The sequence below is a fragment of the Pipistrellus hanaki genome (assembly GCF_964339955.1).
Source record: "Pipistrellus hanaki genome assembly, chromosome: 9".
Taxonomy (NCBI): Eukaryota; Metazoa; Chordata; class Mammalia; order Chiroptera; family Vespertilionidae; genus Pipistrellus; species Pipistrellus hanaki.
The window spans coordinates 58,602,464-58,622,602 of NC_140511.1; the positions used below are offsets into that span (position 1 = coordinate 58,602,464).

Genomic DNA, 20,139 nt, shown 5'->3' on the forward strand with positions numbered 1-20,139 from the left:
GCCTGCTTGTAGTTTGCTTTCCGATCCCCCTGCAGATCCATGATCCAATCGTTATGCAGTTGGTTGTTACACTTCATGGTGGAATGGGTCATTAGCATAGTCCTCTCTTATTATATAGGATAAAATCATAATTATCATCATTTTAACAAACTTAACTTTTGCTGTGGACTTGTGAAAACTTCATGACTCCTAGGCAAAAACATTTAGAATTACATTTAAAATCATTAACATAGTTAAAAGAAAATTACTAAAATCCCCAATGTATTAATATCTGAACTGTTTGTAAAGCTTAATTTTGATGTTCAAAAATGATGCCCAAGATAAGAAAAAAACAGTGTCAACTGGGTTTCATATCAATATACATTACAAAATAAAGATGAAATCATTCAAAATGTATTTATTCTTATTTTTCATATTCTCATTAGATGCTTAGATTGGATTTTGCTTTTTAACTACTGTAAATTAGAAGAAGACTGGAATAGGCAGATGCAGAGAAATGATAAGTGACTGTAATGAAAAATTCTAAAATGATATTTTTAAATAACCATAACGAGGCTCAGGAATCTAGATGTTCCTGTTCATTTAGTATAGAAAAATACGTGTAGGTTTTTATTATAGTTCCTGAGTGAATTACTGCATAATGCAAAATTGATATTTTAATAATGAATCCAAGTTATGAAGAAAAGTTTAAATTATATTCTGAGCATTCAGTATAAGTATGCAATAAGAAATGAATTGCCAAAATGGTTAAACTGATTCATTTCTAATTCTTAAAATATAGAGTAGAATAGAAGTGAAGTTGGGGGGGGGAAAAAAAACACATTGTATGGAGTGCTAATCTCTCATTCCCCATTGATATTGGTCAACATTAGTTTAGATAAAAAATGAAAGCACCCTAGCTTGTTTGGCTCAGAGGATAGCGTATCAGTCCTTGGACTGAAGGGTCCCAAGGTTCAATTCAGGTCAAGGGCATGTACCTGACTTGCAGGCTCAATTCCGAGCCCCAGTAGAGGCATGTGCAGGAGGCAACCAATCAATGTGTCTCTCTCACATCAATGTTTCTCTTTCTGTGTGTCTCTCCCTCCCTTTAAAAATATCTTCAGGGGGAAGAACATTAACAACAACAACAACAAAATCAGAGTGTGTTTTCCTAAGAGACTGTCCTGGCTATCAATGAGTCCTGGACAGCAGATTGCAACTGCAGGGAGAAAAATGATACTTGATCATATATACGTAGTTGAGAAAGATAACAGAAGTAGTTCTTTGCTAATATCAGTAGCACTAAATTAAGGATAGTCATGAAAACCAGGAAATGTCTTAGAAATAAACAAAAGAAAAATGCTGTGTCTAAAACATAATTATTTTGGGTCACTTAGGAATCTTTATGAGAGATTCCAGCAGAGTTGTAGTAAATGTAGACCTGAGGTAGAAGCATAAATTCAAGGGGGTGAGGACTCACTCAGGTGTGAGTTTCATTCTTAAGGGTCAGTACCAACCAAGTATGCACAAGATGGCTCTTTGTCTTCTAATGCATTGTGTCTTACATTTTACTTTCACTATCATATCAAGAAAAAGAGAATGCCTTTTTGTAGAGGTGGAACCTTACTAGGTTTTAAGTAAGCACAAATCCTTGCTGCTCCTGAGGACAGGCAGTCTTCAGGTTAAGTCGGACTCAATATACATTGTTTCGTGTCACGTTGCCATCTCACGTTTATTTATAAAAAGAAAAAGTTCCATCATTCTGATGTATGTGCATATGTGCTTTATGTTTTTTATTATTTCTTTACAAGTAAAGGTCAGGAATTGTTATCTTTCTTTTACATTGTTTTTTACTGTTTTCCTTCATTACTGCTGTGTATGTGCTCCATGTGAGTGATGTAGATGCTCATGTTGGTGGGTTCCCACTTACAGCGAAAATTGTGTTACCTTGCACTGTAGGAACAATCTACGAGGTAACCTGAGGATCTACTGTATAGAGTTTGTTTATTTAGTTTTAATATATTTTATTGATTTTTTTACAGAGAGGAAGGAAGAGAGATAGAGAGCTAGAAAGGTTGATGAGAGAGAAACATTGACCAGCTGCCTCTTGCACACCCCCTACTGGGGATGTGCCCGCAACCAAAGTACATGCCCTTGACTGGAATCGAACTTGGGACTTTTCGGTCCGCAGACTGATGCTCTACCACTGAGCCAAACCAACTTCGGCCTACTGTATAGAGTTTAATTGCATAATTCTGAATTGTTAATGTCAAATTCTCTCTTGCTTCCTGTTCCTCATATATTCTCCCTCTCTCTCTCTCTCTCTCTCTCTCTCTCTCTCTCTCTCTCTCTCTCTCTCTTCCTCCCTCCCTCCCTCCCTCTGTGTCTCTTCCTTCCTATTTCTCTTCCTCTCTTCTTCCTCAGTCCCTCCTTCTCTTTTTCCTTCCTTTCTTATTTCTTTCCATTTAATTTTGTTTTATTTTTGTTCTCTCTTATCTGCTTCCTTATTTAATAGATCACAAAATTCAGATGGCTCACAATAAGGACGTCTATGGAAAACTGAGTTTCTAATATTAGAACCTTACATTTACAACACTTTCAATTTTATACTCTAATTAGTGGTACTTCCAGCATTGGATACAAATTTAGAGATTATAGCACTATTGTAACACAGTCTTCCATTTTTCAAACTCCACTACCTTGCATGTTTAGAAATGTTCTGAATATAATAGGTTAAATTACAGTACATTACAGTTGGTTCAGTGGAAGACTCATGCCTTCAATATATGCTTGGAAAATTATAAGATTTCAAATATTAGTGGACTTTATTAAGGAGGACATTATATCAGCAGGATTTACTGGGATAGAATACCATTAGGGTATTGTTTTTATTATGTACTGTGACCAGCTACTTTTAAAATTGAATTTCATTGAGATATAATTTACATAGAGATTATTCCATTTAAGTATAAGGTTTTAATGGGTTGGATCACTGTATATATTCAAGAAATAGAACATTTACATTACTCCCATAATTCCCTTTGGCTATTTTATAATCTCTACTACCAATCCCCAACATAGGGCAACTACTAACATGATTGGGTTTCCTATCCTTTTGTTTGCATTTTTGTAGATTATCATATAAATGTATTATACAAAACATACCTTCTGATGTCTGGATTCTTTCACATACTTCATATAATGCATTTGAGATCACCTACATTGCTACATGTTTCAGCCCTTAATTCATACTTAAAGTCAGTATTCTAATATTTCATTTCATGGAGGTACCATAATTTAGTGTTAATCAGTTAATGCACATGAACTGATTATGAAAAAGATACTATAAACATATATGTACACATTATATATTCTTTTGGGTAAACACGTATAAATAATTGATATATAATGTAGTATGTTTAACTTTATAGGAAGCTGTTAACATTGTTTTCCAAAGTGACTGTACTATTTTATATTCCCACTCAACTATTTTTTCAATTATCTTTTTTTCCTGTGACTATTATAATCTATTTGTTTCTGTTATATATTTTTTACTGAAGAATCAACACCAATAATCTTAGATGTAGAGAGACAAATGACTGAGGTTCTTAAGTTGGAATGTTTGAAATTGGGTCTACCCTGGAAAAACAGGAAGCATATTCATTATCTGTGCTTTATTGCTAGAATAGTATATTCCAATGTGTTAGCCAAACATATACCTTCTGAGAGAGATTCCTGTTATAAGCACTATTACATTTGTAATGGTCCTCTTAAAAAGCCTGTTCTTCTAAAGGGCAAAGGCTCTTCACCTCCTGTCATACTAGCTTTGCTCTCTTCTCCTTGGACATATGTCAAATTCAAATTTGGTTGTCAATTTAAACTTATCCATATTTAATCTTACCTTAATAAATAATTGAAACAAGCCTTCAAAACTGAGGCATGGAATTGAAGAGATATATTTAGCATCTAAAATTAGATGTGGGGCATGCCTGGGTGACTGGAATTCTTTGCCAGGGGGAACAGTAAGCCACTTTCTTTAAGGATTACCTGTTAATATGTTTCCTCTGAGCAGGCTTTGGTTTTCTCTTCCTGCCTAACAAAGCTAGATGACCAACTCCCAAAGTAAAGGCTAAGCTTTCCTCTTTCATTTCCAAAGTCTTTGGACTCTTTCGCTTGGCTGAAAAATTCATTTTGTAAAGTTTGAAGAAATGCTAATCATTAAGTTGAAACATATAAATGAAATTAAGGCACTAATTTATGTTTCTGCTCTTACAGTCAAAAAAAATTCAAGCCCAGCTGAAGGAGCTTCGTTATGGGAAGAAGGATTTATTATTTAAGGTGAGCATTTTCTCCCTTCCCCTCTCCAACGTGGTAGCCCAGTGTGTAAATTATTTAAAATATGACTTAGCTTAAATTTCCAGATTTTCACAATAATTATAGTTGTATTTGACTGCATTTAATTAATGGAGATAAATCATATACGGTTTCCTGGGTACTTACTTAATCAAAGGCAGGCATCATTACAAAGTATTGACCCTAAATTACTTTAATTTAGCATTGAAGAATATTGTTTGCTGGAATATTTACATTAGGGAGATAATTTATTAAGTTTCCTAAGATAAGTTCATTGGTAACCTACATTCCTAACTTCCAAAGATCCAGCATAAATCACTATTATCAAGAGTCTTCATATTTTATCATTGTTGATAGATTTTAGCTATTGATACTTTTCTTTACAAGACTATCAAGTCAAGACCTCTACCTCATTAGATATCTACCACAAACTGTGGATGTTATAGACTGAATAATTCCCCACCCCAAGGATATAAACTTAATAATCTCTGGAACTTGGTAATGTGCTCAATAAAGGCAAAGGCAACTTTGAAAGTATGATTAAGTTAACAATTTTGAGATGGGAAGATTACCCCAAATTGCCCAGTTGGATCCTAAATATAATCACGCAAGTCTTTATAAGAGTGAGACAAAAGGGCCTAAATAAGAAGAAAGTTATGTGACCACAGAAGCTGGGGAAGAAAATACAATGAGTAGGATTTCCATCCTTTGGCCTCTGAAAACAGCTAGCTCTGCCAGCACTTTGGTTTAATCCATAAAATTCCTTTTCTATTTCTGACTTCCAGAACTCTATGAGAATACATTTGTGTTGTTTTAAGCCACATGTTGTAATGTAGTTTGTTATACCAGCAAACTACTACAGATAAGTTATTTTTGTCTGTTAAGCATGGGAAATAAGAGGCAGGTGCTTTTCATTGCACTGCTTATGATGCATTTTCATTGCCAAATCCAGTAGAAAATGGGGTATTTGGCTCATAGTAGTAGGAATAATAATTTGTTTTAATAAATAATAAGGGCAAATTACTTTATGTGTAATATTGCTTTTTAAAAATGTTTTTAGGAGATTTATCAGCCCAATCTACAAATGTAAGGTTTAAAGAGAGATAATTTCTAATTTTATTTAATAGTTGGAAAATCCTGCAGGTTGTTGTTTTTTTTCTGTTGTTGTTTTTTGTTTGTTTGTTTTGTTTTGTTTGTGTTTTTTTTTTTTTCTGAAAACAGTAAGAAATGACTTATCTCTCCTCTTCACTTTTGGCTTAGAGTCATGGGAAGGGGTTCCTTTCATGCCAACCAATATTTATGAAATACTCATTATACGTGAGACACATTGTGCCACTTGCTCTTCCATAAATACGCTCCCTACCATTCTTTTGACCTCATTTGTAATAGGACATTCCCCAGTACACCAAGAAAACTGATAATTAATTCTCCTTAATGCTTACCAATCCCAACTTCTCAGCACTCTTCTCCATGTACATAATTAATTGACATAAGTATGAAACACAAAGCATTTGCCTAACCTTAATCTTTCAGTCCAAGACCCTTGAGCTCTGAATATCTTAACTCTTACATTCAGCTTGGCCTTGGCTTTTTGCAGTCATCAAGAATAAATAATTAAAATAGAAAAAAAAATATATGTATGTTTTCATTTGCAAAGAACTTTCTAGTTCTCTGTGAATTGGTTTAACTTAAAATCAGGAATATAATAAAACAAATTCAACTTCCTAGAGCTAACAAGTTTTAGGTATTAGGCCGACAGAAATATGAAGCTTTTAAGACTTTTAAATTTAGTTTCTCAACTAGAAGAGTTATAGAGAGAAAAATTGGGAGAAAAGAATGAGGAGACCTGATAAGTTTCAGCGATCTACGTTTTTATAATATGTTAGTTGTTGAATATGGATTCATAACTCATCAACTTTCAGAAATGACCAAAATGAGGACTCTTTGAAAATCTTTGCTTTGGAAATGAAACATTACATGTAAGCCTTGTTACCTATTTCATGCCACGTTGGGAGGGGCTTGCATTTTAAATCATGTGAATTGGGTATGAATAGACCATAAGATTGCATAAATTAGAATGCTCTGTTTATACCCATCCCAAAAAGGGTTTAACAAAACTATTTTTATATCTTAATAACTAAAATAACAAGAGGTCTTGAAGCATGAGGATTTTATAACTGGTCCAGGAGCTAAGCAAATCAACAAGGCCCCATATTTTCTCATTTGTTTGTTCACATGTCATGATCCTCAGCTTACTAACTTGTCCTAAGCTTTGAGTCCTCATTGTATTATGATAGTGACTAAACATCTATGTATATGCTGCCTTCATCCAACTGTGTACAAAGGGGCAGGGTCACTTGTTCTTCAGCGTCATAATTTTTATAAAGAAGAAAGAAAAATTAAGAATTCTTCCCAAACATTTTCATATAACCTTGCAGAGTGAGACCTTATTATTTTCAGCCATTGTGTGTGTGTGTGTGTGTGTGTGTGTGTGTGTGTGTGAAAGATTGCTTCGTTTTTGCTATAAAGTAAAAAGAAAGGGGTTACTAATGGGGAAGCAATTAACAGTTTCTGCTACAATGTACTCATCCACTCATCTTGATAGCAGTAAGCTCTTCTGATTTGTCTACTACTGTGTCCACAGAGTACATTTCAGTCTTACATAAACATATTTTATGTTTACATTGATTACCAGGATAGTACAAAAGGATATATGCAGCCCTAAAGAGTATTTGACCATAGAAATTAACCCATATTTCTTTCAATCTCAGCACACAGCTTTGGCTGGTTTTCTCAGTGGTTAGAGCATCTGCCCAATTCCCTTTCAAGCACAATAAATACCAACAGATGCACTGGTTTCTATAGGTTTTAATGCTTCTATTTTCAGTCCACATAAAAATAAATATTAACTTTTAACGTGAGACATCTGTTTCTTCTGAACATGCTGCAAGTTCTACATGTGTTTCTGATCAGAACTCACCTTGGGTTTTAAATGATAGATTATAAACCATGGCCTGTAGTAGAGTCAAGTTTGAACATGTTGGAAGTATTCCCGAGGATCAAACCACATCCTCAAGTAGCTTTCACCTCTAATTAAAGTATAGAACAATTACACTAGTTTTTCTATTCTAGACATGATTTTTTTTTATGTATAATAGAAAAAGAGTGAAGAAAACATGCTGCGATTTCTCATTATACAATTTTTAGATGCCTTGTTTTTCATAGTGATCTTAATGATGATGCCAACTATTATTTCAGAAAACAGCAAGTTATTGTTTTCCTTTTAATACTTTTTTTTGGCAAAATAAAATTAAATGTTCTCCTTTGTGGTGGCAGGAGACCTTTCAGATACATATTTGTGAATTGATTTATTTGACTTCTATTGTTATCGGTGGAAGTAGGGCATCCCTTTCCCCACTAAGTGCTAGAGGTGGGATCCTTACCGTAGCTCAAGAAAAAGAACTTTCTGAGACTCACACAGAAAAATGAATAATTTTTACTTGTGTGGAATTACATCTCTGTGTTTCCAAAGGCCCCATTTCTCTTAATCCAGTCCTGGAAGAAATGCAAGTGAGGATTCAGGAGAGCTAAAAGCAAAGACAGTGTCCAGAGTTTCTGTTCCATGTTGGCATTGGACTCAGTTTACTCTTAGGTGAGTTGAAGTCCATTAGCTCATTGTGTGGGGTCCAAGAGAGCCTAGAGCCAAGAGAGCCAAAGGAGCGACCTCCTTTGTTTAGAGGCTTAATCACAGGGAACAACAATTGAACTCATTAGTCTACAGAGTGGCAAACCATGGCTTGTAAACCACAGTTTGCCAACCACTGGTTTAGGGGATTAGATATCATAAATCTTCCAACTATTGCAGTGGCCATGTCTACTCTGGCCAATGACCTGTTCTCAGGTGTGACTGAGACACAGTACATTCCCCATTTTTATTAGACTTTACTGGGCATGTGTCTATTCTCTTCCATTGTTCACTCCCTTTCCTCAGGGATCTGTGGGGAATAGAATGGGGCTCCCTGCGAAGTATAAAATGTTAGTTTCCTGACAAAGCTGCACAAATGAAATATACCTTTTGGGCTTCCCTTTGCTCCTTTGCTGTTATTAATAACTAGGTTAATTACAATGGTATCACTATCATTGCTGTTACTCTGTTACTATGGAGTTTGTTAACCTATGCATGATAAAAAAGCCAATTATTTTCAAATATAATTGCATAGAAAGCTGCTAAAACAGACAAATTTAGAGGATTATTAAAAAAATGAGATTTCTCGAGGGTGGGAGTAAGGGGGAAAGATCAACCAAAGGACTTGTATGCATGCATATAAGCCTAACCAATGGACACAGACACCAGGGGGGTGAGGGCATGAGTTGAGAGGACAATGGGGGTAAGGACACATATGTAATACCTTAATAAAGAAAAAATATTATAAAAAATTACATATATTCAAACTGTACGTTAAAACTTATGAAAGATCCTCTGAAATTAAACATATGATATAGAAACTTAAAAAAAAGAAAAGACACACAATACTTTTTAAAAATAGTAATTTTTTCTATGAAAACAACAACAAAAAAGAGATTTCTCTATGGTTTGCAAAAGCAAGAGCAGAATCCCTAATTACTACACCCTGGGAGGCAACACTACCACTTCAGTTGCTGTTCCTAATGTGTTTCTTACAGAAAAATTTAAGCTATCTTAGTCTATACCTACCATTGTTGTTTGAACTGAACAAAGCCCATTTAAGAAACAAGTATAATCAAGATGTTACATAAATTTTCAACGACATGGAACCTTCACATTAGAAGGGTCCTTGTAACATATTTGATTCCAATCTCTAGCATGATATTGACTAATCTCCCTGACAGCAATTCCCAGATTGTAGATATTCAGTGAGTAAGGTGTTGAACCATTCCAGTGTAGATTTTTCCTTCTTAGAAAATCCTGAACATTTGCAAATTGGATTCTCACTGCCCATTGTGGTTGATTTTTTACATGCCAGGCCCATATCTCTAATGCTAGCTTCCCCATAGTCTTCCTTTTTGGGTTCCTTCTTTACACTTTGACTCTATCTGCCTTTTCTATTCTCTGTGTCCACTCTTCTAAAGAAAGAAAATTTGAGCCATGATGTAATTAATGTTAACTCCCAGGAATATCATGGTTTTAATCCAAGGATGGAACTCAGTTTATTACTAATGGTGAAGTAAACTGGAGAGGTGAAGTGGGGTACAATATTTGAATAGGTAACAAAACCATTTCAGTACTCTAAACTCATGATACTTATCCAGAAGCCAAAATTTAGTCACCAACACATAATTTTCCATTTTCTTCTCTAGTTTAAAATTACTTTGAATACAACACGACAAGTGTTTTATAATAAATTCACCTACAACTCTTGGGGCAATGATCAGTTGAGGGGAGGCTCAAAGATCAATAAACCTGGGGACAAGCTTTATGGAAGTGTGATATAGTGTTTAGATACTGAAGGCATTGCACCAAAGACTACATACACTTGCTAGGTACTCAGTAAATATCTGTAAAAAGGAAGGAAAGAGTCAATGAGCAAGTGAGAAATGCTGTCTTTATTGAGAACACAGTATAGTCATATGTAGGGCAGTTTGGACATGCATCTCTACTTAATAAATCATCATAGAATGTGCTTGAGTATATGATGCATGTGGAGGAAAGGAAGAAGAGAAATTGGGAAGACGGGATATGTCAGATCATGAGGATCACTAATGGTGTTGTTAATAATTTGTAGAGAAAAGTATCAATCCTATATAATAAAGAGGTAATATGAAAATTGACCTTCACATCCTCCTGTCACAAGATGGCTGCCCCCACAATGTCACAAGATGGCTGTCAGGAGAAGGCAGTTTGGGGCAACCAGGCTGGCAGGGGAAGGCAGTTGGGGGCAATCGGGCTGGCACAGGAGCAGTTAGGTGTCAATCATGTTGGCAGGAAGCAGTTAGGGGGCAATCAGGCTGGCAGGCAGGTGAGTTGTTAGGAGCCAGCAGTCCCAGATTGTGAGAGGAATGTTGTATTTAGATAAGAGGAATATCTTTGAAGGGGTCCCAGATTAGAGAGGGTACAGGCTGGGTTAAGGGACAACCCTCCAGTGCATGAATTTCATGCACTGGGCCTCTAGTATTTTTATAAATAGTGATTCTCTTTGTTGGTGAGGGAAGGTTCAAGCTCATGCTGCCTTGTATATGGAGATCAGCTTCCCTCTCTGATGTGTTCTCCACCCACTGGGCCTGCATGGCTTATCTTTCCAGTGAGGCAGATACCAGCAACTATTTAATATCATGCAGGTACTTCTGACTGATCAGGAGGCTCACAGGTTCTGGTTCTGTTTGTTTTTTACGTCTTTTGACTTTAAGGTAAATAAAAGACAAAAAGTGAGAGAAAAGGTGGCTGATGATATAGAGATATTATACTCAGAAAATAAATCCCCCCAAATACATCACAATCTAATATTTTCATATTTCATTTTAATAAGTAATTTAACAAGACTGGAAAGTGTATTGCTATTTAATGGAGTATAAAACTTTTCTCATTTAAAATCATCTCCCAGGCTGTAAAAGAAGCGTCAGAATGGAATATTCTGAGTAAAAAAAAAAAGGGGGGGGGGAATGGAGCTTTTTGGGCATTTATTGAGCCTGTGTTTTATTCAGAACTGAACTCACCATCTTCAGCTCCAACCCACATAAAGGGGCAGGATTTTGCAGCATTTAACATCAGATACTCTGGCTACTGACCTCTGTCAATTTCATTTTAGATTCGGAGATGAGTAAACATTTCTCTTTTTTCTCATCTATAAAATGAGAATACTGTGAGCTTCTACACCATACAGTTATTTTGAGAATCTAATGAGCTGATACAAATAGATCATCAACTAATGATACTGTCTGGCACATATTGATTGCACAAATATTAGCTATTACTATTCCATAATGTTTTTAAATTACATTCTTTTGATCATAATATTGATAACCAAGTGTTTTGAGCTCTAAAAGAAACTTGGGTAAAATCCAGGCTCTTCCTACTCTTAGCTGAATTGCATAACCTTTCTGAGCTATTTTCCCAACTGCAAAATATATATCATCACTACACTATAGAAATGGTGTGTGTATAGCTAGGGGGTGTGAATCAGCCACCTAGTAGGCTCTTGGCAAATGCTGGTTGCCTTCATGTATTTTTGAAATACATGCAGACAGAAATAGAAGGATAAACTCATCCCTCTTTTTCATGTTGCTCACAGGCAAGACTGAGAAAGGATTGAGAGGAGCTGTTGTATTTAGATAAGAGGGACGTAAGTGGAATCCACAGGGTATATTTCACTGGGCACAAATATCCTCTCATTATCTCAAGGAAAATGTGGGAAGTCAATTTCTTCCCAGCATTCATATATAAAGGTGCTGTGGCACCCTGAGGTGTTGGCTCTCGATGCATTGTATCTCATAACTCTACCAAGCTTCTCTCACACCATAGTTGTGTTTTACACTTCTTAATGCTAATAAGGATTTTCCAAAACAGTGGAAGGATTTTCATTTATAATTTTGCAGATTATATCGTTTTTGATTTTGAAGTTTTACCTGGTTAGTTTGAGAAAAGTATATTAAGCACAAACTTTAGTTGCACAAACATCAAAAAGAAAAACTAGCCTCCAAGTTAGAACTAACCAGCTGGGGTTAAGCAGAAATTAATGCATTAAACAGATGTTTCTCAAACAACTTCCATGTGTCACACTGTGTTGGATGCAGTTTATATAGCAATAAATAATTCAAATGTAACACTTTCTATAGGGAGGTTAAGGTTGTTTCAGATAGATGGAGATTTTTGTGTATTGCCTAATGTCCAATATTTCAAACCACCATCATTTAAGAAAACATTTAATTTATTAATTTATTTATTCAACCATCCATTCATCCATTAATTCATTTAAAAATCAGTTGTATTGAGGTATAATTTTCCTTCAGTAGAATTTATCATTTTAATCCTTATACACACACATATTTATACTGTGTAACTGTCAACATGATCAGACATTATTATTGCTATAATTTGAAAAAGTTAATGTGCCCCCTTTGTAGTCTATCTCCTCTCCCCACCCCAAACCAATAGAAATTATTATGGATAGACCTACCGTTAGTGCCCATCATGCTCATATCTATATTTATTCAAAGTTTTTTATTTTTATTTTTACTACTCTGCTGTAGAAAACAATGAGTGTCAATTCTCTTTAAATCTGTGCAGTTGAAATCTTATGTTCTTTGCAAGCTGGAAACCACATTGTAGTATTAATTTCCAGATGCTACTGGCAAGAAACACATTTCCCTAAATAGACTCCTAGTTGCCATTTCCAGAGATTAGCGATATAATTGGATGTCAAAACACATCCTTTCTGTGTCTTTCTCCACTCCTCCATGCTGTTTTCATAATAGGAAAACCTAAAAGCAATGAGGCAGGTGATCTTACTTATCTATTCTGGAACTCAAAAAGCCTACAATAAGAGGCAAAGAAATGTTGCCAACATGACTGCACATTTATTTATAACCACACAGAAAAGTGATTGTAAAATAATTCTTCTAAATATTGCTCTACATTTACATTCTCTGTGTCAGTTCAGGCTCTCCATTTCCGAATTATTGGCAGAGCTCCCAGACTTCAGTCTTCCCTTCTCCAAGCTATATTCCACCATGTCAAAAGAAGGGTTGTCTGTTCAAGTTTTGAATTTGCCCATTATTCCACTTCTAAATCCATCATTACCTATACATTTCCTACAGGACCTTATCGAACCTCCTTAGCATGGCTTGCAAGGCTCATCCCTTCAGTCTCATCGTCACTGAACACTGAACCATTGAAGACTTGCATTTCTTGTAGTTTTCCATTTCTTATATCTATGTTTTCTTCCACTAATGAGTCTTTCCAGCCTTTTTTCACTTGATTAATTCTTAGTAATGTTTTAATTGCCTGCAGAGCTTATCATCCTGAAAGCCTGCCTCTCCGCTTGGGCATAAACCTGTATTCCATTATTCCTGGGCTGGCAGTGAGGACGAACGGAGATTTCTTTCTAAATAATACCTCAGCTCTATAAGTCAGCATGTCTGGGAAATTAGCATCTGGTCTTCTTAGCTTGACCTTCTTTATAACCTCTACCTTATGAGTAACTGGAGTGGGAAGTTGGGAGACAGGGGTGATCAGTCCTTAACACCCTTATACACAGAACAGAATATTTGCCAACAGCCCTAAGTGAAATGAGAAGCACTGTTTGCCTGACCCTGATTGGGTAAAACCATAGCCATGGACTGAGAGCTTGGGGCGAGAGGGGATGGGAAACCCTATCTTCTTGGCTTCACTATCCTCGAGTAGAACACTCAGAGTAAAGTTTCCATCACACGGAACTGGGTAGGAGTAGGAGGGAGTGGTTACTATTCTTAACAAGATTTAGTAGGTTTTTCTGATGAATATTTATTTCAGTTCTGTATGCCCTTAGGACAATTTCCAGTGACTTTTAGTGACTTAAAAAGAAATAATTTTAGCCAACTAAATGATTGCTTCACTGAAGAAAATGTCACTGAGCTCCTTGCACTGCTACTCTATAAAACTTGCCCAATTATTACTCAAGTTTAAAACTAGAGTTCTGGTGCTGCTTCTTCCCAGAAACCTTTCTTGATTCCCTAAGACCATCCTCTCTTTCTACATTATATTGGCAGTGTCTTTTTATGTCTCTGTTCTCCTCTAGTTTAATTTTTTCAAGTTCTTCCCTAGCTATCTATCCCATCAATCCTTACTTCATCTCCAAAATGCAATTAAGATCCATACTCATTAGCAATATCTCCTCTTTTTTCACTCTTGAGTCTAAAAAACATTCTTCTTTGTGAAAAACCTTTGTGTATCTCTGTTTTAGTGCTGACTATACTACATTTAAACTGCACATTTTTTTCATCTCAATAGTGTCTATAAACTCCTTACTTACAGGCCAGCACTAGACACATAGAAAATACTTATGAGTTTATTCAACACAAGCATATTGAGAGTAAATTATGTGCCAAATACTTTTCAAGGTATTAAGAATGCAAAGGTGTACACTAATACATGCTATACATGTCCTTATGTAGCAAATGACCTACCCTGTTTCCACGAAAATAAGACAGTGTCTTATATTAATTTTTTCTCCCAAAGTTGCGCTAGGTCTAATTTTCAGGGAATGTCTTATCTTTCCATGCTCTAGGTCTTATTTTCGGAGGATGTCTTATTTTCGGGGAAACACGGTAAATAAAAGAGGTATTAAGTAAATAGTTAAACAAGTGAATTTAAAAAATGAGATGTACTGAGATAAATCTCTGTATAATATTCAGAGAGTTAGTACTGTCAATGATATGCTTAGACATGTGATAGAAAAGTGATGAGGAAGGAACAACTGAGATGAAATAAAAGAGCAGATGGTGTCTAAGTAGGCAGAGAGCTTCAGTGGGGGAAGAGTAAAGCAGAGGGATATGCATATCAAGCACCCAGTGCAGAGTGAGAACAGAGATTCAGGATCTGAGTGCTTCCTGTGGCTGGAAGACCCAGCATAAAGGAGAGCTGGAGTTAGCAGGATAGATAATACTCAGATAATGTGGGGCCAGTAGGGTATGTTCAAGATTTTGGATTTTATTCTAGAAGAGTAGTCAGCAGACAATAACCAAGTCCTACCTATTATCTGACTTGTTTTTTTATGATGTGCAAGCTAGAACTTTTTAAAAACATTATTATTTTTTAATTTTTATTTTTAAAATTATTATTTTTATTTTATTTTATTTTATTTATTTTAACTTTTTAATTTTATTTATTTATTTATTTATTTATTTATTAAATATATTTTATTGATTTTTTTTTGCCCCCCTCCTTCCCTCCCACACATCCCCTCCCTCCCCAAAGTTTTGTGTCCATTGGTTGTACTTATATGCATGTATACAAGTCCTTCGGTTGATCTATTATCTCCCCCAGATCTTCCTCCCCTCCCTGCTGTAATTTGACCGTCTACTTGTTGATATACTGTCTCTATATCTATCTTTTGGTTCATCAGTTTATAATGTTCTTTATTATCCACAAATGAGTGAGGTCATGTGGTGTTTCTCTTTCATTGATTGGCTTATTTCACTCAGCATGATGTTCTCCAATTCCATCCAGGTTGCTGCAAATGATGAGAATTCCTTCTTTTTTATGGCAGCATAGTATTCCATTGTGTAGATGTACCAAAGTTTTTTGATCCAATCATCTGCTGAGGGGCACCTAGGCTGTTTCCAAATTCTGGCTATTGTAGATTGTGCTGCTATGAACATAGGGGTGCATATATCCTTTCTGATTGGTGTTTCTGGTTTCTTGGGATATATTCCTAGAAGTGGGATTACTGGGTCAAATGGGAGTTCCATTTTCAGTTTTTTGAGGAAACTCCACACTGTTCTCCACAGTGGTTGCACCAGTCTGCATTCCCACCAGCAGTGCACGAGGGTTCCTTTTTCTCTGCAACCTCGCCAACACTTGTCGTTTGTTGATTTGTTGATGTTGGTCATTCTGACAGGTGTGAGATGGTACCGCATTGTTGTTTTGATTTGCACCTCTTGGACAATTAGTGACTTTGAGCATGTTTTCATGTGCCTTTTGGCCTTCCTTCTGTCTTCTTTTGAAAATGTTCTATTTAGGTCCATTGCCCATTTTTTAATTGGATTATTCATCTTCCTACTACCCCTAGGGCAATGGAAGCTAAAGAGAAAATAAACAAATGGGACTACATCAAAATAAAAAGCTTTTTTACAGCAAAAGAAACCATCAACAAAACAACAAGAAAGCCCACTGTGTGGGAGAACATATTTGCAAATGACACCACTGATAAAGGTTTAATCTCCTTTATTATTATTATTATTTTTAATTAAAATTATTATTTTTAATCTAAAGAAGAAGAATATTTTAGGGTATGTGAAAATCATTTGAAACTCAATTTGTTTTTAAAAAAAAAAGGAAAAAAAAAGACCAACAAAACTTAGTATTGGAATAAAGCCATTCTCATTTGTGTATGTACCATCTATGCCTGCATTTGTGTTCAAGATTGTTTTTTCCTCACTTGTGTCTGAAGAGCACTGTTTACCAAAACTCTCTATCTAGTTCAAAATTGAGGATTTTGAGCCCTCATTTTCACAGTCCAAAGAATGCTCCTCTAGGAGACATTCCAGTCTGTCAAGAGCTAAGCAGTTATGATATAGACCACATGGCCCACAAAACTATCTGGTCCTTTACATATATATATGTTTGTGAACTCTAGTCCTATAGTAATGGATAGTACTTAAATGTTTTAATTAAAATATTTAAAGAGAGCATAATCACGTAGTTATGTTTTGTTTTTGGAGGGAGCACAATTTAGAAGGAATACCGGTTGGAAGGTATGATAGGAGTCCCCAAGACCGCCCCTGGATTGCATGATTTTTGAGGAAGACTCATGGGACTCAGCATGCAGTCATATTTATGACTGTGATTTTATTACAGCAAAGAGATACAAAGAAAAATCAAGTAAAGGGGAAAAAGACATAGAACAAAGTCCAGAGGATACAGAACTCTAGATTCCAGGAGTCCAGTCTCAGTAAAGGCACATAGATATGCTTAATTTCTTTATCAACATGGTCTGACAATATGTATGAAATGTTTTCTGCTGGAGAAGTTTGTCTGAACCTAGGAGTCTGCGGTTTTTATTGATTACAAAGCTCTTTTTCCCATCTCTAGGTGAACCTCACATTTCTAGGACTTCAAATTTTCCCTAGAGTTTTTTCTACTCTGTCATTGCCAAATTCTATGTCTTTTGGTTCTACTTTTAAATTCAAGTGAAAATAACAAAATAAGTCTCTTGGGAAATCGGCTACAGAAATATATTTTTAAAATCTCTACAAAAAATGCATTAAAATGAGTTTAATGGAAAAAATATACATTTGGAGTAGTCAGAAATTGGACAAAGTGGTATGTAAATGTTTCCATACCTGCTGTTTTCAACAAAATTCACTTCATGGCATAAAAAGTTTTTAAAGAATGTTCGGGAAAAGCATCCAGAGCAGCTGCTATGCTTTGGCAGTGACAACATTAAACAAGTGGCTCCATCCAGCATTCAAATGGCAGGAAGATTTGCACAAATAGACGGGATCATGACATTCAAGCAGATTCACATACCAAAAAAAAAAAAAAAAAAAAAAAAAAGTACCTGTTCAAAATATTTATCACTGACTTAATTCTGACATCTATAAAATTTTGTGCTGGATTGTATTCGCCATCTCTCAGCACTCTTGTCAGTAACGTTAATAAACCATCAATTCTCATTCCTGTTAGAAGGAAGTGCAGCCACTGCCTGTCATGTCAATTAACTGCCAGGAAAGAGATTTACATGACAGACTGGAAGGGCTCCTAGAGGAGCATTCGTTGGACTGTTAAAATGAGGACTCAAAATCCTCAATTTTCAACTAGATAGTTTTGGTAAACAGTGCTCTTCAGACACAAGTGAGGGAAAAACAACTGCTCTGGAGAAAGATAAGAAATCTGTTTTCTTAGTATACACTGAGTGACATCAGCATCAAATGTCCTCCTTTCTGCAGTCAGCTTTTATTATTCATCTGCTAGGTACCTGACACTATTCTAATAATTGACTAGTCAATGGTTAGCAAAATGGAAGCAATCAGACTGCCAGGGAGCCTTTAAGAATCAAATAGATAAATGGATAAATCACAGTTGTAATCAGCAGGTATTGAGTTAGCCATATGCATTAATACCGACATGCAAATTGTTCAAATATGAAAGGGCTTCTATATTAACTGGCAAATAAACCATTTCCTTCATCCTGGCCCTTTTCCTGTAACACTTTATCTCTCCCTGTTAACTTAGCTGCCATTCATTAGTAAATGTTTGACATTCTATGATAGCACAGTGGCTCTGCCATAACACCCTGACAACCTTGCACATCTCCACATAGGTCACAAAGGTAAGGCTAACCTGTGGTTAAACTCAAGTCTTGCTGGAATTCCCTGTTATTCCCCATGGAACGTAGATGAGTAGGAGGTCTTGTTAGAAGCTGTTGTTACAAGACCATTCTATCTCCTTATCTCACAGAAGGCTCCATGAAACAGTGTTCTCTCTGCCTTCCCAATGCCAGTGAGGCGTGGCACTTTCCATTTCACACCTCTCCGTCTCCTTTGGGTATAGCTATCTATAATAATAAAAACTAATTAGACCAGACATCCTTCCAGAAAGTCCTTCCTTCTGGACAAAGCTACAGTGGGTGGAGGCTGCAGCAGAGGCAGCAGAGGCCTCCGGCTATGGTTGCTGCAGATAGTGACCAGGGCCAAAGTCCAATTAGAGTTGGAATAACAATGGCAGAGAAATCCACCTCTGGTGTTATCTGTTTTATGTCATCCCTGGTTTGATATCATCTAGCAATATCAGAGATATGGACTGCCAACACCACCCTGATCTTCCTTAGGCCTCAGTGTGCATAATAAAGTGTCCAGAGGGATTTGGGCTCCTGGCTCTTTCCTGGATGAACTTTTGGGAGTGTGGCAAACCTGCCCAGCAGCTGCCACATGCTGCTGCTTAGGGACTGCTTGACTCCCTGACACTTGTGGAGCAGGAACTGCTAGGACCCTGCTCCAACATTCAGGGCACAGACAGATTTCATTGGTTCATGTCCATAACATAGCAATTACTCTCTGTTTTAAATATCACAACTGGAGAAAGTAATAGAAAGAAAAAAATAAAGTATTTCATAAGATAATTAAACAAGAAGGCTGGAATTCTATTTGCAGTTCAGAAATGGATCTCCATGAGAATCAGCATTTCAATTGGAATCTAAAAGGAGTGTAGGGATGGACCACGGGAATAGGGTAGCAGGAAATTTTTTCATGATTTGAGGCAGAATGAACTGGTACAGTTGAAGACTCTGAAGTGTACAAGAACATGCTTCATTCCATGAACCATACAGAAGACCAGTCAGACATTATGTAACGCACTTGGATTAAAATATCTCACATTCTCTTCTGAAAGTATGCCTAGGTTTTGATTTAGACTTTCTTAAAGAAAGCTTAAGGAGACTTTATACTAGTAATAGATCACATAGTAAATATTTTAGTCTTTGCAAATTATATGGTTTCTATGGACTCTACTCAAATCCAGCATGGTTTCACAATACCTAAATACATATGTACATGCATACATAAATACATTAAAGGTAACTGTTCCAATAAAATGTTATTTCAAACAATAGGTAGTCTGTCAGATTTGGCCTTTGGGCTCTAGTTTGCCATCCACTCCTTTAGTGCATGGTTATTAATCTAAAGATGCCTGTGGTGTTAATAGGGTTTATAGATGCCTGTAGAATGCCAACATGCTTCATACAATGATCAACCTCTAGTGTTTTTGTTCTACTCTGAGCCATAAAACAGTTGCTCTGTGATTAGCCTTTCCTGTTTACATGCAGCCCGATTCCTGTAAGAACATCCACCCAGACTGACTTTTTGGCCCTGCTCACCTCACTCTTCTCAGCTGCCCTGCTCTGTATACTGCAGCCATTTAATCCACCCAAATTCTCATTTCTACCTCCATAGCTCAGAGCAAGTACAGTGATCTGCTTGGAATATAGCGCTTTGCACCTCAGTCAGAAAACTATTCTCTGGGTGAAAGCAGATGTAGTCATGGGTCTCACCAAGGGAGCTTCCCATACTTCAGATTCCACAACCTGGGGTAACTTGCTCAGAGTTGCTTATGGGAGGACTTGCCCAATATTAGTTATT

General features: G+C 36.2%; 1 protein-coding gene and 1 long non-coding RNA gene across 4 annotated transcripts in view; one reads left to right on the top strand and one right to left on the bottom strand.

The window, feature by feature from the left end:
- LUZP2 (leucine zipper protein 2) overlaps window positions 1-20,139 on the top strand; it is a 286,277-nt gene that overhangs the window by 223,159 nt on the left and 42,979 nt on the right. For both annotated transcript variants that reach the window (XM_084893618.1, XM_084893619.1), the window contains exon 7: window positions 4,255-4,317. In XM_084893618.1, coding sequence (XP_084749744.1) covers window positions 4,255-4,317 — 63 coding nt within the window. The remainder of the gene's footprint in view (window positions 1-4,254; window positions 4,318-20,139) is intronic.
- The window catches only part of LOC311627274, a 356,010-nt gene that overhangs the window by 215,719 nt on the left and 120,152 nt on the right, over window positions 1-20,139 (bottom strand). The gene's annotated exons all lie outside the window — the stretch shown is intronic.